Consider the following 18,083-nt stretch of genomic DNA (forward strand, 5'->3'; position numbering starts at 1 on the left):
GAAGGATTACCCAGAGACACGTTCACCTGTAGCCGCAGAAGTGAACGCTCGTGTTGTGTATATTTCCTCCTAATGACACCTAATCCTTCACGCTGGAGTCTGTCGTCACACTCGATCTTTGTCGCAGTGTTCATGCTCATTGTGTGAAATTCAGTGGCCCGTTGTCGTGCAGCCGTGCAGCTTTAAACTCTGGTGCCAGTCGTGCAGCTGTAATCTGTGCATGCCTAACCGTCGCAGCTGAACGCCCGGTAACTCTCCTGTCTGCTCCTAACCCTCGCTGTCTTTCTCACCTTTTCCTGTCTGTCAAAGTCCTTGCCATGTATGAGAATGTTTTAAAGTGCCCCACTCCCGGCTGCTCTGGACGGGGTCATGTCAATAGCAACAGGAACTCGCATCGCAGGTGAGTGAGCGGCCTTCAGCCGGGCCGCTAACAGCTGAATAACACTGCCCACATGTGAATGTGGCAGATTTACAGATACTGTAAGTGTTTGTTGTTGATTGAGGTTTAAGATGAGTGTCATCTCAGTGCTGCCCAGCTCTTCTGTCACATCTCCACGTGCAGAAAGTCTCATTAGACTCAAGTTAACTTGCAAACTGAACAAATCACAAATAAATCCCTAAATGTTTAAAGTGTGACGCTGAAGGCTGGACATTAAATGACTTTCACAGCTGTTAATACTGTTTAGCATTGTCTTCAGTAAGTGAAGTTCATCTCATTTCATACTAAACGTTCACACTTCTCGCTCCAGTAAAATCAGCCTCACAGGAAGTCCCTTACGTTTTACATACAACCCTCGTATATATCATTATTTTAGTTTTTGTATTTTCTACCCACTGATGCTGCAGTTTTTCTCCTTTATCTCCGCCCTGCTACCAACAACATCGTCTTCCACAGATGATCTCTGTTTCTCTGTTCCCAGGCTTAGATGCGTTTGGGGAAAAAGGGGCTTAAATTTAAATGTTGCCATGTTTGAGCTGAAGGTGTGTCTGCGTCACATCAGCAGTTCAGAGCAGAGCAGCACTCGCAGGCAGTGGACACACACACACACACACACACACACACACACATACACACACACACACACACACACACACATGCATATTCTGGAATTATGTAAAGTGATTAAGATTCACACTCATTTTCTCACATATACGTAGAGCCTCACAATACAGACACACACTGTTTCATGCACATGCACAGTATTACTGGAACACACACTTACACACACACACACTCACAGACACTTACAAATGAGCTCACAGACAGCAGCACACGTGCGCTGGCAGACAGAGAAGCACACACACACACATACACACACACACGCTCAGACGTGGCTGCAGGGTGTGTTATGTAGCACAGCTCCGTTGGGAGAGGAAACAAAGCACTAGCTAGCTTAGCTACTGTTAGCTTCTGTTAGCTTCCAGCTCACACAGCTTTCATCTCTGGCAGTCGCCATGGAAACGCCTTCATAGCAGCAGCAGCAGCAGCCGCCGTGCTGATCTGTCACACACTCCTCTCATCCTTAAAATGTGTGTGTGTGTGTGTGTGTGTGTGTGTGTGTGTGTGTGTGTGTGTGTGTGCGTATGTGTGTGTGTGTGTATGTGTGTATGAAGTGATTAGGACTTCCCAGAGTGACAGAGACAAAAGGAAAAGCAGGAAGTTTTGAACACAAACTGTGTTTCAGGCAATCTGCTTTTTGTTTCCCTCTCGTCAGACTCGTGAAGCTGGCATCCGTCCACTCCCAAGAAACTATCGTTCTGTTTAGTGGACAAAATTAATTTTTAGTAGCTAAATCAACAGCTATGTTCAGCCTGAGTTAACTGTCTCTACTTCACTTTGAATGAAACCTCGTGGATTAGGGACCAAAGCTGCTGCTACATAAATGTATTCTAATTAAAACAATCGTTGCAGATATAGTCGAGATGGAAAGTAGCAGACTTGTGGCATATTACTTGACTTGATACACATTTAGAGGGTGTTGCTTACTGTTGCTCGTCTTTGGGATGTGACGAGAAGTCACACGTTTCTGCAAACAGTCAGTTGAGTGAAGTAACACAGAACATCAGTAACCAGTCGCTGCACCAGTGAACCAGCATGAACCAGAGCACTTTATTATAACGTCAGTGCACTTCTAAAAGAAATTACCTTCCCAGATTAATTTCATTTGAAATAAACTGTGTTATTGTCAGCTGTAATGTCCCAAAATAACATTTCAATCCAAATGTAATGTATTAGAATCATATTTCCTCAACCGACATTTAAAAATGGCCAACTGGTTGAGAACAGCTGCACTAGTTGACCAGTTAGTTAGAAAACCAGCCAAACGTTCAGCTTTTAAACCAGTCAGTCAGTCAATCAACCAGTCAAACTTCAACTGTAAACCGTCAGTTAGTAATGCAGTCACCTTAAAGTAGGCCAAATTAAATCCATAATTCATTTTGAACTGCTGTTACTGACAGCTGAACTGCTCTTCATACAGATGCTGTGTGTGTGTGTGTGAGGACAGTACAGTATGTAACCAGGCCGTGCGCTGTCTCCCCCCTCCTCCCTCCCTCCTCTAGTCTGTCCGGCTGTCCCATCGCTGCTGCAGAGAAGATGGCGAAGGTCCATGAGAAGACCCTGCCAGCTGAGAGCGGCAGTAAGACCAATCAGACGTCAGACCGTGTCCTCAGGTACATCAAGACAATGTGTTTAATAATAATGATGTGTTTTGTTGTGCAGTGCAAGCTCTAACTGTCATGTTCGATCGAAGGATGCTGAATGGTGCATTCACATGTAAACATAAACACAAAGCCTACCTCGTCTTGTTCATTACCATTTTGGGTTTGGTTAGCTTTTTGACATAGCTTTAGATTATATTCACCATTTCTTCTTAAATCAGGGATGTTAAATAGTGCAGTGCAATCCCCACACTTACAGCTACATATCATGTGGACTTTAATGAGAGGGGGAAGCTCAATAGTGCAATAAAACTGTAAAAATAGTTCAGCCTTCCTCTTAAAAAGTTCCATAAAACAAGACGGCTTTGGCAAATGTGTTAAGATTAATGTTTCTCTTAAATGAAGGATGCCAAAAGGCACATTAACTCCCCTTTTCTGGGTTGTCTGGGAAGCCCACATGCAGCTTTCAGCCATTTGTGTAGCCCATTCAAGTACACTAGGGATGCCAAATGTCGCAATGAAAAATGTATTTTATTTTTCAACCAGGGATGCCATATAGCCAGTAACTAACCAGCAGAGAGGAACTGTTCTTGTTGATGTGGAAGCAGATTGAAAATGCTTTTTGAATGTTTTGGTCATGCAGCTTAGCCTCTTGCTGCCATATGTTAATTTGGGATGCCTAATGTCGCATTGAAATGTCAGTAAAAACCCTAACCCTATTCATTTGCCATTTTGGGACGAGAGTTCAGAAAAATCTTCACACTTGTGTGTTGGGGGGGAACCAGCTGTAGATCATCAAAACTTTAAACTGGGGAAGCACAATAGTGCAGTAACAACCCAGCCTCTCAGAAAAATCCACAAGACAAAAAAGCTTTGGGAAATGTATTCACACTCTTAAATCAATGATGCCAAATGGTTTCCTATTTCCTAAGAACAAGTATGTCATCATAAAAACCCCCCTCCTCTAAATCTCTATAATTATTAATAAGGGATGCTCAATGGTGCAGTCAAAATTACAGCGTACACTATGAACAAAGCATCTAATTTGTCTTTGGGAAATGATGATTATATTTACGCTTATTGCTTGAATCAGAGATGCTGAATGGTGCAAACCCGCTCTCTTTTGCTTCTGATTCCCTTTCAGGCCGATGTGTTTCGTCAAGCAGCTGGAGATTCCTCAGTACGGCTACAAAAACAACGTTCCGACCAGCACACCGAGGTCCAACCTGGCCAAGGAGCTGGAGAAATACTCCAAGACCAGCTACGACTACGGCGGCTACGACGGCCAGCATGGCAGCTACGGAAAAAGAGTTCCGACGACCAAGTCCCACCACGGGAGAGACACTTCCCCGAAGGGATACGATGGTAAGAATAATCATTATTTATCATTTATTCACGTCCATTATTTGTTTCCTTTGTTTGAAGGAGGTGTGGTGTTGTCGTTTACTCCTTTGGCTCCCCGGTGGAGAGACATATGTCACAGTGGGGGGGTGGGGGGGGGGGGGGCAGCAGCACACAGATGCTACAGAACAACACTGCAATTTAAATAAGTTAAAAGGACAAGAAGATGTCGTGGATATTTATCGCTCACAACATTGTAGTATGAAACAGAGAGGAATCAATAAAGCACAGACACAGATATAGTTAACGATTATTATTTTGTTGCACAACAAACAATAATTATGAGAACACTACCTGCTTCCAAGCACAGCCAAGTTAGGGCATGGGCCTCATGTTATGTCTTCAGACATGAACATATGGTATATATAATTTGTAAACTTAATGAATAAGACATTGTTTATTAAGTCTATCTTAACAAAGAAGTGTCACAACGTCATTATTTATCCAAATAATCCCATCTTCTGTTTATTTATGTGCTAAATTCTCCACCTCTGGCAAACATGACAAACATTTATTTGAATTTGTGGTGTTTCTATTTATTTTAGAAATTAAAAATGAGTATAAAAACACAGGTGGACAGAAACAGATTTACTGTCACACTTTTTCTTTAGGGACTAAAACCTGTAAAATGATCCCACGATGGAGGATTTCTATTCATTTTCCTCTTCTAGGGAGAACATTTTGTACTTATCGACAAAAGCTTGATAACACACTCACACAGACACACACACACACACACACACACACACACACACACACACACACACACACACACACACACACACACTCACACATGCTCAGTACTGTATTCTCTTTGTTAAAGCGCTGAAAACGCCGGTGTTTTCCGCCTCTCCACATGGCTAGAGTGAAAGCAGAGTTATGGAAATGCCGAGCCAAGAGCCTGCCTCCTCTGAGCAGTGGATGAAGGGATGGAGGGAGGGAGGAGGTGCAGATGGAGGGATTGTGAAACGGGAGAGAGATAATGGAGGCGAGCCCTGTTTCTTTGGCTGGGAGCCATTACTGAGTCGCAGGCAAGAGGGAGGATTTTTAGACGAGGTGTCTGCTCTCCCCTCCGTCACGACTCCCTCCCTCCTTTCCAACATCCTTCCCTCCATCAGCATCATCCAGCCTGCCGAGCCCTGATTCACAGTCGCACCCGAACACAACCGCCGTGTCTCTTTGTCCCTACAGCTGCCTCTCTTTTCAACACTCTCTTTATCTTTCCTCTCCTCTTGTTGGGTGTTATTCTATATTTCTATCCACAAATCCCATGAGAAGATCAAAACCACCACCGTGTTAGTGGCTCTCTCAGTACTTTCAGACTTCTCTAACATGACCTGGGGCTCAAAGCCCAATCGCTTCGCCTGAAGACATAAATCTTTAGATATATCGTCCAGGATTTCCTAAAACAGCTGGTCCCTGTAGTTTTAAGACAAAATAAGATAATCCTTTATTAGTCCCACACAGGGAAATGTGCAGTGGTACAGCAGCAAAGAGCAACAACAAGAGGAAGCACAGAAGTGTAATAAATAAGTAAAAAGTGAGAAAAAACCCAGAAACAAAACTAAATATGTCCATATAATATAATATAAGACAAATTAGCAAATTAAAATGATTACACATATGATATATGATATTGCACAAGGATATGATATTGTGCATATTGTGAGTGTTGGTCCGGGCGGTCTACATAATAAGTGCTGATTAAGTTATTAACCAAACGTTACGGAGGAAAGGAGAGAAAAAGCGTTTTTGTTGGGGAATATTTTCAGCGGTGGATGAATCCACATTTAGTGCTCTAGTGAGTATTTCTGTCAGCAGGACGGTGTGTGTGTGTGTGTGCGTGTGTGTGTGTGTGTGTGTGTGTGTGTGGGATTGAGTCAAAATAAACTACAGTGTGTTGATAATGAAGGAACATGTCAGCTGTGAGCTTCACTCATGTGTTTTTACTGGAGCTCTATGGCCCCGAGGAAGAAGACAGACAGACAGACACACACACACACACACACACACACACACACACACACACACACACACAATACTTGTTAGTAGATTAATTCACTGTTTGAGCTCTTCATGCAGGATATCCCTCCTCCCTCTCTTTCCCTTCGTCAGTCCAGTTTTCTACATATTTTAAACGCAACCAAACTTCTTCTTGTGAATTTAAAACCATCTGCTTCACAGTTTGGCCGAACGCCAATCTAACAAAATGTACCGTACGTGTGCGCCTCCCCACAGTTAAGCGCTACTGTAAGACGTCGAGCCCGGCGAGCAGTACGACCAGCAGCTACGCTCCCAGCAGCAGCAGCAGCCTGAGCTGTGGCGGAGGAGGCGGTGGAGGAGCCGGTGGAGGAGGAGGAGGAAGCAGCGCCAGCAGCACCTGCAGTAAGAGCAGCTTCGACTACACCCACGACATGGAGGCGGCCCACATGGCGGCCACAGCCATCCTCAACCTGTCGACCAGGTGCAGGGAGCTCCCGCACGCTCTGGGAGGGAAACCCCAGGACCTGCTGACACAGGTGATGTGAGGCGGTGTGCACACACACTTCAGTCAGGAATCACTTTCACAGGGAAAAGATTCAAACATTAGTTCAGAACGTTATTGTGTTAAAGTATTAAGCTATGTAGTAAAGGTTTGACTCATCACGGTGAGTTTTTATAAGATAATTCAGGTTTATTTTTTATGTTTTCACCATCTTTCCATCAGTAATGAACATTTTGCACACTAAAGTAACTAAACATCATTAAAAAGATCCACAGCAAACATCCATCACATCACATCCATCACATCACATCCATCACATCAATCACATCCATCACTTCCATCACATCAATCACATCCATCACATCACATCACATCCATCACATCACATCCATCGCATCAATCACATCCATCACTTCCATCACATCAATCACATCACATCCATCACATCACATCACATCCATCACATCACTTCCATCACATCAATCACATCCATCACATCACATCCATCACATCAATCACATCCATCAATCATATCCATCACATCCATCACATCCATCACATCCACCACATCACATCCATCACATCACATCCATCACATCCATCACATCCACCACATCACATCCATCACATCAATCACATCCATCACATCCATCACATCCATCACATCCATCACATCCATCACATCAATCACATCATCAATCATATCCATCACATCCATCACATCATTTCCATCACATCCACCACATCACATCCATCACATCACATCCATCACATCCATCACATCCATCACATCCACCACATCACATCCATCACATCAATCACATCCATCACATCCATCACATCCATCACATCACATCCATCACATCACATCCATCGCATCCATCACATCCATCACATCCATCACATCACATCCATCACATCAATCACATCCATCAATGTCATCCATCACATCCATCACTTCCATCGCATCAATCACATCCATCACTTCCATCACATCAATCACATCCATCAATGTCATCCATCACATCCATCACTTCCATCACATCAATCACATCCATCACATCCATCACTTCCATCGCATCAATCACATCCATCACATCCATCACATCCATCACATCCACCACATCCATCACTTCCATCACATCATATCACATCAATCACATCACATCACAACCATCACTTCCATCGCATCAATCACATCCATCACTTCCATCACATCAATCACATCCATCAATGTCATCCATCACATCCATCACTTCCATCACATCAATCACATCCATCACATCCATCACTTCCATCGCATCAATCACATCCATCACATCCATCACATCCATCACTTCCATCACATCATATCACATCAATCACATCACATCACAACCATCATATCCATCACATCCATCACATCCATCACATCCATCACATCCATCACTTCCATCACATTAATCACATCCATCACATCCATCACATCACATCACATCCATCATCAATCATATCCATCACATCCATCACATCCATCACATCCACCACATCACATCACATCCATCACATCACATCCATCACATCCACCACATCCATCACATCCATCACATCCATCACTTAGTCCGTCACATCACATCACATCCATCACATCCACCACATCACATCCATCACATCACATCCATCACATCCATCACATCCACCACATCACATCACATCCATCACATCCATCACATCCACCACATCACATCACATCACATCCATCACATCCACCACATCACATCCATCACATCACATCCATCCATCCATCACATCCACCACATCACATCACATCCATCACATCACATCCATCACATCCACCACATCCATCACAATCCATCACATCAATCACATCCATCACATCCATCACATCCATCACATCACATCCATCACATCACATCCATCACATCAATCACATCAATCACATCCATCACATCCATCACATCACATCACATCATACATCACATCACTATCCATCACATCCATCACATCCATCACATCCACCACATCACATCACATCCATCACATCACATCCATCACATCCACCACATCCATCACATCCATCACATCCATCACTTCCGTCACATCACATCACAACCATCACATCAATCACATCCATCATATCCATCACATCCATCACTTCCATCACAATCCATCACATCCACCACATCACATCACATCCATCACATCACATCCATCACATCCATCACATCCATCACTTCCGTCACATCACATCACAACCATCACATCAATCACATCCATCATATCCATCACATCCATCCTTCCGTCACATCACATCAATCACATCACATCACAACCATCATATCCATCACATCCATCACATCCATCACTTCCATCACATCCATCACTTCCATCACATCCATCACATCCACCACATCACATCAATCTCATCCATCACTTCCATCACATCCATCACATCCATCACATCCACCACATCACATCAATCACATCCATCACTTCCATCACATCCATCACTTCCATCACATCCATCACTTCCATCACATCACATCCATCACATCCATCACATCACATCCATCACTTCCGTCACATCACATCACATCAATCACATCCATCACATCCATCACTTCCATCACATCCATCACTTCCATCACATCCATCACATCCATCACATCCATCACATCAATCACAACCATCATATCCATCACATCCATCACTTCCATCACATCACTTCCATCACATCCATCACATCCATCACATCCATCACTTCCATCACATCAATCACAACCATCATATCCATCACATCCATCACTTCCATCACATCACTTCCATCACTTCCGTCACATCACATCACATCAATCACATCCATCACATCCATCACTTCCATCACATCCATCACTTCCATCACATCCATCACATCCATCACATCCACCACATCACATCAATCACATCCATCACTTCCATCACATCCATCACTTCCATCACATCCATCACTTCCGTCACATCACATCACATCAATCACATCACATCACAACCATCATATCCATCACATCCATCACATCCATCACTTCCATCACATCCATCACATCCATCACTTCCATCACATCCATCACTTCCATCACATCCATCACTTCCGTCACATCACATCACATCAATCACATCACATCACAACCATCATATCCATCACATCCATCACATCCATCACATCCATCACATCCATCACATCCATCACATCCATCAATCAATTCCATCACATCCATCAATCATTTCCATCACATCCATCACATCACATCCATCACATCCATCAATCATTTCCATCACTTCCATCAATCACATCCATCACATCCACTTCTTGGTTTTAATTTGACCGACTTTATTTAACAAACTTGTTTTGGACACAGTTTTCTGCACACTGAGGGACGATCATTTCATGTTCATATAATCTGGATTAACTGTTATTTTCTCTTGTTTCTGTCTCCAGATCTCAGCAGTCAACTTGGTGAGTACAGAGTTATTATTACTGATCCACCAAACTATAAAGACAAGACTTAAATCGTAATAAAATGAACATCATCATTGATGTGCTTTCATGCTGTCTGTTAATCTGAATCTGGGAGCGACTCAAACTTTGTGAGCCAGATATGCAGCAGGTCGTCTGAGACGATGCTGATGAGGATTTAGAGTTTTAAATGTGCTGAAGCTATATCAGCTGATATATGAGGCTCCACTGACGGGACACAAGACGTTTAGACATCAGGAAGAGTAAACTTTTAAACCTGTGTTACAAAGTTTGGACACGGAGCATATCATTAATAAGTATTGTTCCTCGTAGGCGCAGGTGTCGTCCGATTATTAATTAATTATAGTATCTCACTGAGCCGCTACACTTACATAAACACATATTTTCGTTGTCTCTAAGATATGCTGGAGCCTCACCATTAATTGCTTTGTAAGTCAGGAGAAGGATTTTGAATTCTATTCTGTATTTTACCGGGAGCCAGTGCAGAGCAGCTAATACAGGAGTAATATGATCCCATTTCCTTGTTCTTGTCAATACACGTGCCGCTGCATTTTGGATCAACTGAAGAGTCTTAAGCGACTTTTTGGGACAACCTGATAACAATGAGTTGCAGTAATCCAGCCTTGAAGTAACAAATGCATGGACTAGTTTTTCTGCATCATTTTGAGACAGGATGTGTCTTATTTTTGCAATGTTGCATAGATGAAAGAAGGCAGTCCTTGAGATTTGTTTTATGTGGGAGTTAAACGACAGATCTTGATCAAAGATGACGCCAAGATTCCTTACAGTGGTGCTGGAGGCCAAATTAATGTCATCCAGAGCTTCTATGTCATTAGAAAATGCGTTTCGGCGGCGTTTAGGGCCAAGTATAATAACTTCAGTTTTGTCTGTGTTTAACATCAAGAAGTTGCTAGACATCCAAGTTTTTATGTCCTTAAGGCTTGAAGTTTAGCCAATTGATTGGTTTCATCTGGTTTAATTGATAGATATAATTGGGTATCATCCGCATAGCAATGAAAGTTTATAGAGTGGTTCCTTATAATATTGCCCAAAGGAAGCATATATAAGGTGAATAGAATCGGTCCAAGTACAGAACCCTGCGGAACTCCAAGACTGACTTTGGCTGTCATGGAGGATTCATCGTTATGAAACAACAACAACAATATATTGATGGACCGCTCATTTTGTATTCATTCTGTGACTTGTGAGTCATGACATCATTGTGACCAACTCCTGCACTTCAAACGGTCGCTTTTCTGCACCGACCCCTGATGTTTGTTTACACCAGTGATTGTCACATCTTTCGCTGCCTCTCTCCGTCAGAGCCCGGTTGGCGACCTAGACGACGGCGGCGCGGTGGATGTGTCCGGTCAGCCCGGCGGTCCGGAGGGCAGCGGGACAGTGTTGACCCCCCTGCAGCCGATGTCGCCCCAGCGGCAGGCTCTGCTCAGCAGCCGCTGCTACCAGCTGAGCGACACGGACTGCTGGGACCTGCCCGTCGACTACACCAAGATCAAACGTCTGGGGGATGAGCAGGACCACAAAGAGGTACCGGGACGCCCCCGTCACAGAGACGCTTACAGGCGTCATATTCACAAACACTCTGTACACATTTACAAAAGTTCAGTGACGTGGAAGCAGAGAACGAAATCACTTAACTCTAAAATCCACCTTAAACTTTTCATCTGAAGATACATTTAAGATACGCATTGAATTCGTGATGTAAAATATAAAACTTGAATCATTTCTGCACCAAATTGAAGCTGTAAACGCTGCTGTTCTCCACTCTGCCCTTACAGTTTCTGATTAAAAGGCTTTAACCACATAATTCAATATTTAGGAAGCCTGTCCCCTAATCATGCCAAGTAAGGATAATTTGAAGCATGAAATTGAGAGATTTAAGGAACCCAGAGTTTATATTAAAGGGTGCACGCGTAGATTAAGAGATGATTACTCTTTATAAGCTATTTGAAGGGACGCTTGTCTTCTGATGCGCGGCAGAAATGCACCACAGAGAAATTGTGAACTTATTTTGCGAGGGCGTACTTCTGGTTGCTGGTACGCATAATTTTTGCATCGCTTTGCATACATAAGAGGGAATGTTGTCAGTTGGGAAAGGTCCAGTACGTCTGTATGTTCAGCTTCACCAACCGAAGGCGTGGATACTGCACAGGACGAGGGCGCTTGCCAAAACTGTACATCACAGCGCAGTTTATGCTGTTATTCCTCACCCTGCAGCCCCTCAGCAGAAATCGTTTAGCACTTGCAACCAAAAGAAAAGTAGAAGGAGAGAAAGATGGGTGCTGTAAAAGAGAAGATGTTGGTTCAGTTTTAAAACTTTGATTCAGCAAACTTTAAAAGCATCTCTTAGGTGACCATGTTTGCTCAAAGACGCTTAAATATAATGTAGTGAACTACGTCGCAAATATGGAGGCACAGACACAACATCTACCCCTTTTATGTCTCTTAACATTACTAAAAATGTATTATATAAATAAGACATTGACGAGTGCAGACAATGAAGATGCATGAAGATTGCAAACTAAATCAACGCTGGCGTTCGTGTTGTGCTGCTAACAGAGCTCTGAATGATAGGAGACCCTCACAGGCTACACTTCGACCTCTTTGCCTCTTTAAACTATCTAAAATCTAATAAATAGAATTTATAGTTAAGTTTGTGAGTGGGAGTAAATGTTCAAGGGTTTTTATTTTTGCCTTTGTCTTAAAGGTGTCTTTTTTAAATATTATAAAGCAGCTGTAGGTTTTATATAAATGCTGTGAGAGTATTAAAACTCTCAATTCATGAAGAAAGTTTATAATCTGCCTTTAAACGTCCATAAGGTCGTGAACTACACACTGGTGAACTCTGGGTATTGGACACACACACAGAGAGTCCTGGCTGGAGTAACACTGTGGGGACCGGAAACGCTGACCAATCAGAGCAGACTGGGCTTTTTTGGGAGGGGGGGTCTTAAAGAGACAGGCGCTAAAACGGAGCGTTTCAGTCGGACGGTGCACACGGGTATATTCAGATGGTATGAGAAAAATAACGTGTTTTTTTTTTAATATAACGCATGTAAAACATATTCTAGTAGCAACGCAATATAAAAGTATGAACCTGGAAATAAGCACAATATGTCTCCTTTAAGTTTGAAATTGAACTTTCAGCAGTTTTATAAATAACCCTGGTTGGGAGGATGCAGCCGTCTCTCCAGCGGCCTCAGTGCGCCCTCCTGTGGTAAGAAGCGGCGCTGCTCAGACCCTGCAGCCGCTCTCTGAATGAACGCTTCAGGAGCTCGAGCACGGTGCATTAAAATGCTGAATTACACCACTAATACATAAGTAAAACACGATAGATCATCTGCACGCTTTAAATCCTCGAAGATCTGATATCACACAGAGCAATCCATGCAGCAAATTGCTACATTTGCCTTGTTGGATTTAGAGCGCTGGAGTGAAAGGTTTTAATCAGGAGAGTAATTGCGTTTGTTAATGAAGCACGACATTGCAGAGGAGGCCGGAGCCTGCAGCTCGCCGGCTGATGGGATTTTTTTTCCAGGCAGTCCCGAACTGAGGTGTGATGTGTGGACTGCAGAGCAGACTGCAGTGCTCACAGACACGCAGGCTTCACTCAGTCTCTGCAGCTGGGGCGGATATTTCCCACTGAGGCATCGCAGAATAATACATATATAACGATTTAAAGTAAACAAAGCAGGCTCTTAAATGTAACTGTTATAAAGCCTCTGTAGGTTTATGAGGGCTGCAACTAACTATTATTTTGTATTTGTTCATTAAGATATAATTCCCTCAGGCACAATGTGCTTCAACCTCCAGACCACAGACTCACACCCGTCTGCACTACATCAATATAAATATGTATTCTACCGCATAACCCCCCTTTCTCATATATGTACATATGCTATAATGTTTTTTATTATTGTTTTAACCTAAAGGTTTATAGTACTTTATATATTATATATTTCTTATTGGACTGCTGAGCTGACATGCTGTCTCACACACACACACACACACACCCCCCCCACACACCCCCCCCCACACACACACACACACACACACACACCCACACACACACACACACACACACACACACACCCCCCACACACCCCCCTCCCCCCCCCCCCCCCCCACACACACACACATTTCATCATCACGACAGTGAAGCTGGAAATATTTCACATTTCTGCTTAAAATGACTAAAACTACAAGTTTATTTTTCTGTCGATCCGCTGAATTAATCAGCTCTAATTAAGATCATAACTTAATTACTCTGTTATAAAATAAGACAGATTCTTCTCTCATGAAGATGAAGCTTGAAGTTGATTGTTAATTTATTTCTATAAGAATAAAACACGCATTGACAAAGAGCTTCAGAATGTATAGATCTGATGACACATCGCGCTGCATTTTACTAACGTGGACCATCAGAAAAGCTCAAAGCCAGAGAACAAACAGGGAACAGAAGAAAGTTTTACGTGTTTTTGTGACTTTTAAAACTTTAAATGGCTTAAAAAGACTCAAAATATCACAAAACTGCAGATTCAGCCGCGACACGTCGTGTGATCGCTCATATGTCCCTTTGGAGGTTAAAGGGAACATTAATTATAAGCTCCCTCAGAGGATAGAATTACATCTACCCGTGAGTTTTGCACAGCATGAAGATTCTGTGTTCACCGTGGAGCTCGTTGTGACGCACAGTAGTCTTCTTATTTCTCGTCCCTACACCAGAGCGACGAGCTGGATCCCTTCCAGGAGCTGATGGACGAGCAGCGCTACCCGGCCGAGGTCACCATGCCCAGCCCCAAGCACCACAAGTACCCGCCCTGCAAGGAGAGCAAGAAGGAGCTCATCACGTAAGACTCCGACCTGATGCACGCCGTCATGGGACGATCGTACTCAATAAACACTTTGCTTCCCTTCAGGGGACATTGAAGACATGCGAACATATGATCGACGGCTCGATGCTGCTTCTCTTTCTCCTAAACAACTCAACTGTGAATGATACATTTGTGTGGATGCTTAAATATCCAAAAATATAAAGTGAAACTTGAGTATTTAAAACAACAAAGTAAAGATAATTCCAGTGTAATTAACTGGATATAACTCATAATGTAGCCTGAACCTCCTGACAGCTGTTTGACTGTAAAACGTAAACGTAGATTTAAAATCATAATACAGAAACAGGTCATCTCATTATTGTGAGGGATTGTCGTCGGTGTTCAGTTTGAGTCTCTTTCCCTCCTGCAGGTTGTCGAGCTGCCAGCTGGCCGACAAGAGCATCCGCGGGATGATGACGACCAACTCACAGGAGCTCAGGTGAGTCTACAAAGTCCAAACACTTGTGAGCGTGTTCAGAGCATGGCTGCAGTCAAGACCACCGAGGTCGAACAGTACAACAAGAAAACATCCTGTGTCTTTCCCGGGACGTGAAGGACAATTCATGAGGACTTAGCGGAAGACGAACGCCGGGAGGATCCGACGACAGATGTTTTTAAAAAAGCATCTTTATTTATGACACGTAAAGAAACCGAGTCGCTCAGAGACTCGTTGTGTCGGTAAATATCGATTCTTCTTCCGTTTTTTTAGAGGAATGAAACAGAAAAGGTGACGTGAAGTGAGAACACCTGATTGGTTGACGCTCCACCACTGCAGCACTGGAAGTAGTTGAGGCCAGATTAACTTGGATTTGCAGCGACAAGTGTCGGCCGTCAGTTTGTAGCTTCCATGGAAAAAAGACTTGAAGTGTCGCTTCGTCGCTTTGTCGCTTCGTCGCTTCGTCGCTTCGTCGCTTCGTCGCTTCATCGCTTCGTCGCTTCGTCGTGTGAATGTAGCGTTGAAAAGCTTCGAAGCCGCTTCCCTTCAACCCGTCTCATCACGGCCGCCACTAAGATTCTTCTGGGGGATTTCCCTCAGTTAGGAACCTTCCTCAGCTAAAGACCATTCCCCGCAGCGCAGGCGCAGGTTGGAGGTTGAGATGGAGTCCAGAGTTTAACCTTTGTGTTTGTGCCTCAGGTGTCCGACCCCCGGCTGCGATGGATCTGGACACATCACTGGAAACTACGCCTCCCACAGGAGGTGCAGTAATCACGCTTTAGACCACGACTGGCTGCAGTCATGCTTGGAGCTGCAAAAAAACTGAAAACATACAGTACCTCACTGTCCGTGTCTTTACATATTCGTCTTCTGTCCCGCAGTCTGTCCGGTTGTCCACGAGCCAAGAAGAGCGGCATCAAAATTCTCCACAGCAAAGAGGACAAGGACGACCAGGAGCCAATCAAGTAAGATCCACGGCTCTGATGTAAAGCCGTTGTGAGGAATCTTACTTTCAAATGAGCTCCTCACCTCTGTCTCGTGGAGGACATCCAGTTGTGTCTCCAACCAGCTTTATGCTGAAAACATCTGCATAATGCGAAATCGTCTGCCCTCGTCGGGTCAGCTGATGTGACGCATCTCAGAGAGGATTGTGGGTCAGAATAATGCGACCGGATGCAGAAGGACATCCTGGTGTTTTTAAGCATTCTGCCTTTGACATACTAAGTATTGGGACATATTAACCCTGCGTTCCAACACCCATACTACTGTACTATCTAGTATGCCAAAATATGTCAAATGTCAAAAGCTGACCCACAATCCTTTGCGCAGCAGATATACAGTATGAGCAAGAGGGTCAAAGTTCAAGGTTAGAAGTAGTATGTACTAATGCAGGCATACTGTAGTACAGGCCTACTTTGTAAGGGCAGCTGCAGTATCTACAGTGAAAAGATGTGATTTTGAATGCAGTATGGTAGTATAGGTATTGGAACACACCCCTGGATTTGGGTCTTCTCTTGAGGACTTTCACAGAGTCATGCTGAAGACATGCGTTGAGGTCCTGGGCATCTCTTTACTCCTCGACCCTGAACCGTCCCACAGTCCACAACACAATGTTCCTACAACCATGTGTCACTTAAACATTTCACTGATTATTAACTTTGTTGTCAATAAGAAGACAAATCGATGATTCAGTTTTGAAATGAAAACGTATCCAAAGTGAAGCCCAGCGAACTGCTGACAGATTCATCCGTCTACTGTCTCTTAAGATGCTGCGTGTGTGCACTGACCTTTCTAACTTTAGAAAAGAATATTTTATGATGGGGCTGCGGTCAGTCCTCCACTTCACCTCGCGCTCCCAGCAGGCCGAGTCCACTAAAGGTTAGCACTAGTGAGCGTTTGACATTTTCCTTAAAGCAGAGCCGTAACGCTAAGCCAATACGACCTTGTGAATAATAAGTTCAGCTGGTGTCAGTCTGCAGCCAGCTGTTGCTTCCACCTCTGTTCCACCCACCATCATCTTTAACAGTGGAAGCGTAATTAAGCTTAACCTGGGCTCGACTGGGGAGCGGCCCGCCGACGCACGGCTCATTCTAATCAGCTCAAATGTCACTGCGAAGGGCGTTTTGGGATGCAGGAGGCAGAGCAGACTGTCTAGAAATTGAGGAGGTGTCATCTGCAGAGCGAGCCGTGTCCTGCTCATCGCTGCACCGCTGTGGCCTCGAGGCCTGAGGAGGGAGGAGGAGAGGGTTGTAGGTGAGGAGGTGAGTCGTGACTCGATGTCAGTCCTCCCTTCGTGCATTTTCCTACGAAGGTTTAGCAACACGTGTCAATTTCCGCTCGTTACATGCAAACAGTCTTTTCAAAATGAACTTCCATCTTCACAGGAAACAACTGGGTTACGTTCAGGAGAACTTTGCACTTCCTGGTTCACTATTATGTGGAATATATACAAATTGATCTCGTGGAATATACTGAAGGTATACAGACAAACGTGCTACAGATAGAAAACACATCATAGCCAACATTTAGCCGACTTCATTTGCTTTGTCAAAGTCACGTTATCGTTGGTAATGCAATGAAACACAAGGATCACAACTCTTTTCTAAGGAAACACTTTTTCTTGGCATTCTGAACTTCGTCTGATATTCTTCTGCATATATATTGCATAATTGTTTTTTTTGTATGCAACCT

General features: G+C 43.7%; 1 protein-coding gene across 5 annotated transcripts in view; it reads left to right on the forward strand.

The window, feature by feature from the left end:
- The window catches only part of myt1la (myelin transcription factor 1-like, a), a 67,041-nt gene that overhangs the window by 39,768 nt on the left and 9,190 nt on the right, over positions 1-18,083 (forward strand). For all 5 annotated transcript variants that reach the window (XM_029425290.1, XM_029425292.1, XM_029425294.1 and 2 more), the window contains exons 10-19: positions 310-400; positions 2,563-2,673; positions 3,806-4,026; positions 6,301-6,581; positions 10,023-10,040; positions 11,385-11,609; positions 14,781-14,932; positions 15,327-15,395; positions 16,092-16,154; positions 16,274-16,357. In XM_029425290.1, coding sequence (XP_029281150.1) covers positions 310-400; positions 2,563-2,673; positions 3,806-4,026; positions 6,301-6,581; positions 10,023-10,040; positions 11,385-11,609; positions 14,781-14,932; positions 15,327-15,395; positions 16,092-16,154; positions 16,274-16,357 — 1,315 coding nt within the window. The remainder of the gene's footprint in view (positions 1-309; positions 401-2,562; positions 2,674-3,805; positions 4,027-6,300; positions 6,582-10,022; positions 10,041-11,384; positions 11,610-14,780; positions 14,933-15,326; positions 15,396-16,091; positions 16,155-16,273; positions 16,358-18,083) is intronic.

Source organism: Cottoperca gobio, chromosome 24 (genome assembly GCF_900634415.1).
Source record: "Cottoperca gobio chromosome 24, fCotGob3.1, whole genome shotgun sequence".
Classification (NCBI taxonomy): Eukaryota; Metazoa; Chordata; class Actinopteri; order Perciformes; family Bovichtidae; genus Cottoperca; species Cottoperca gobio.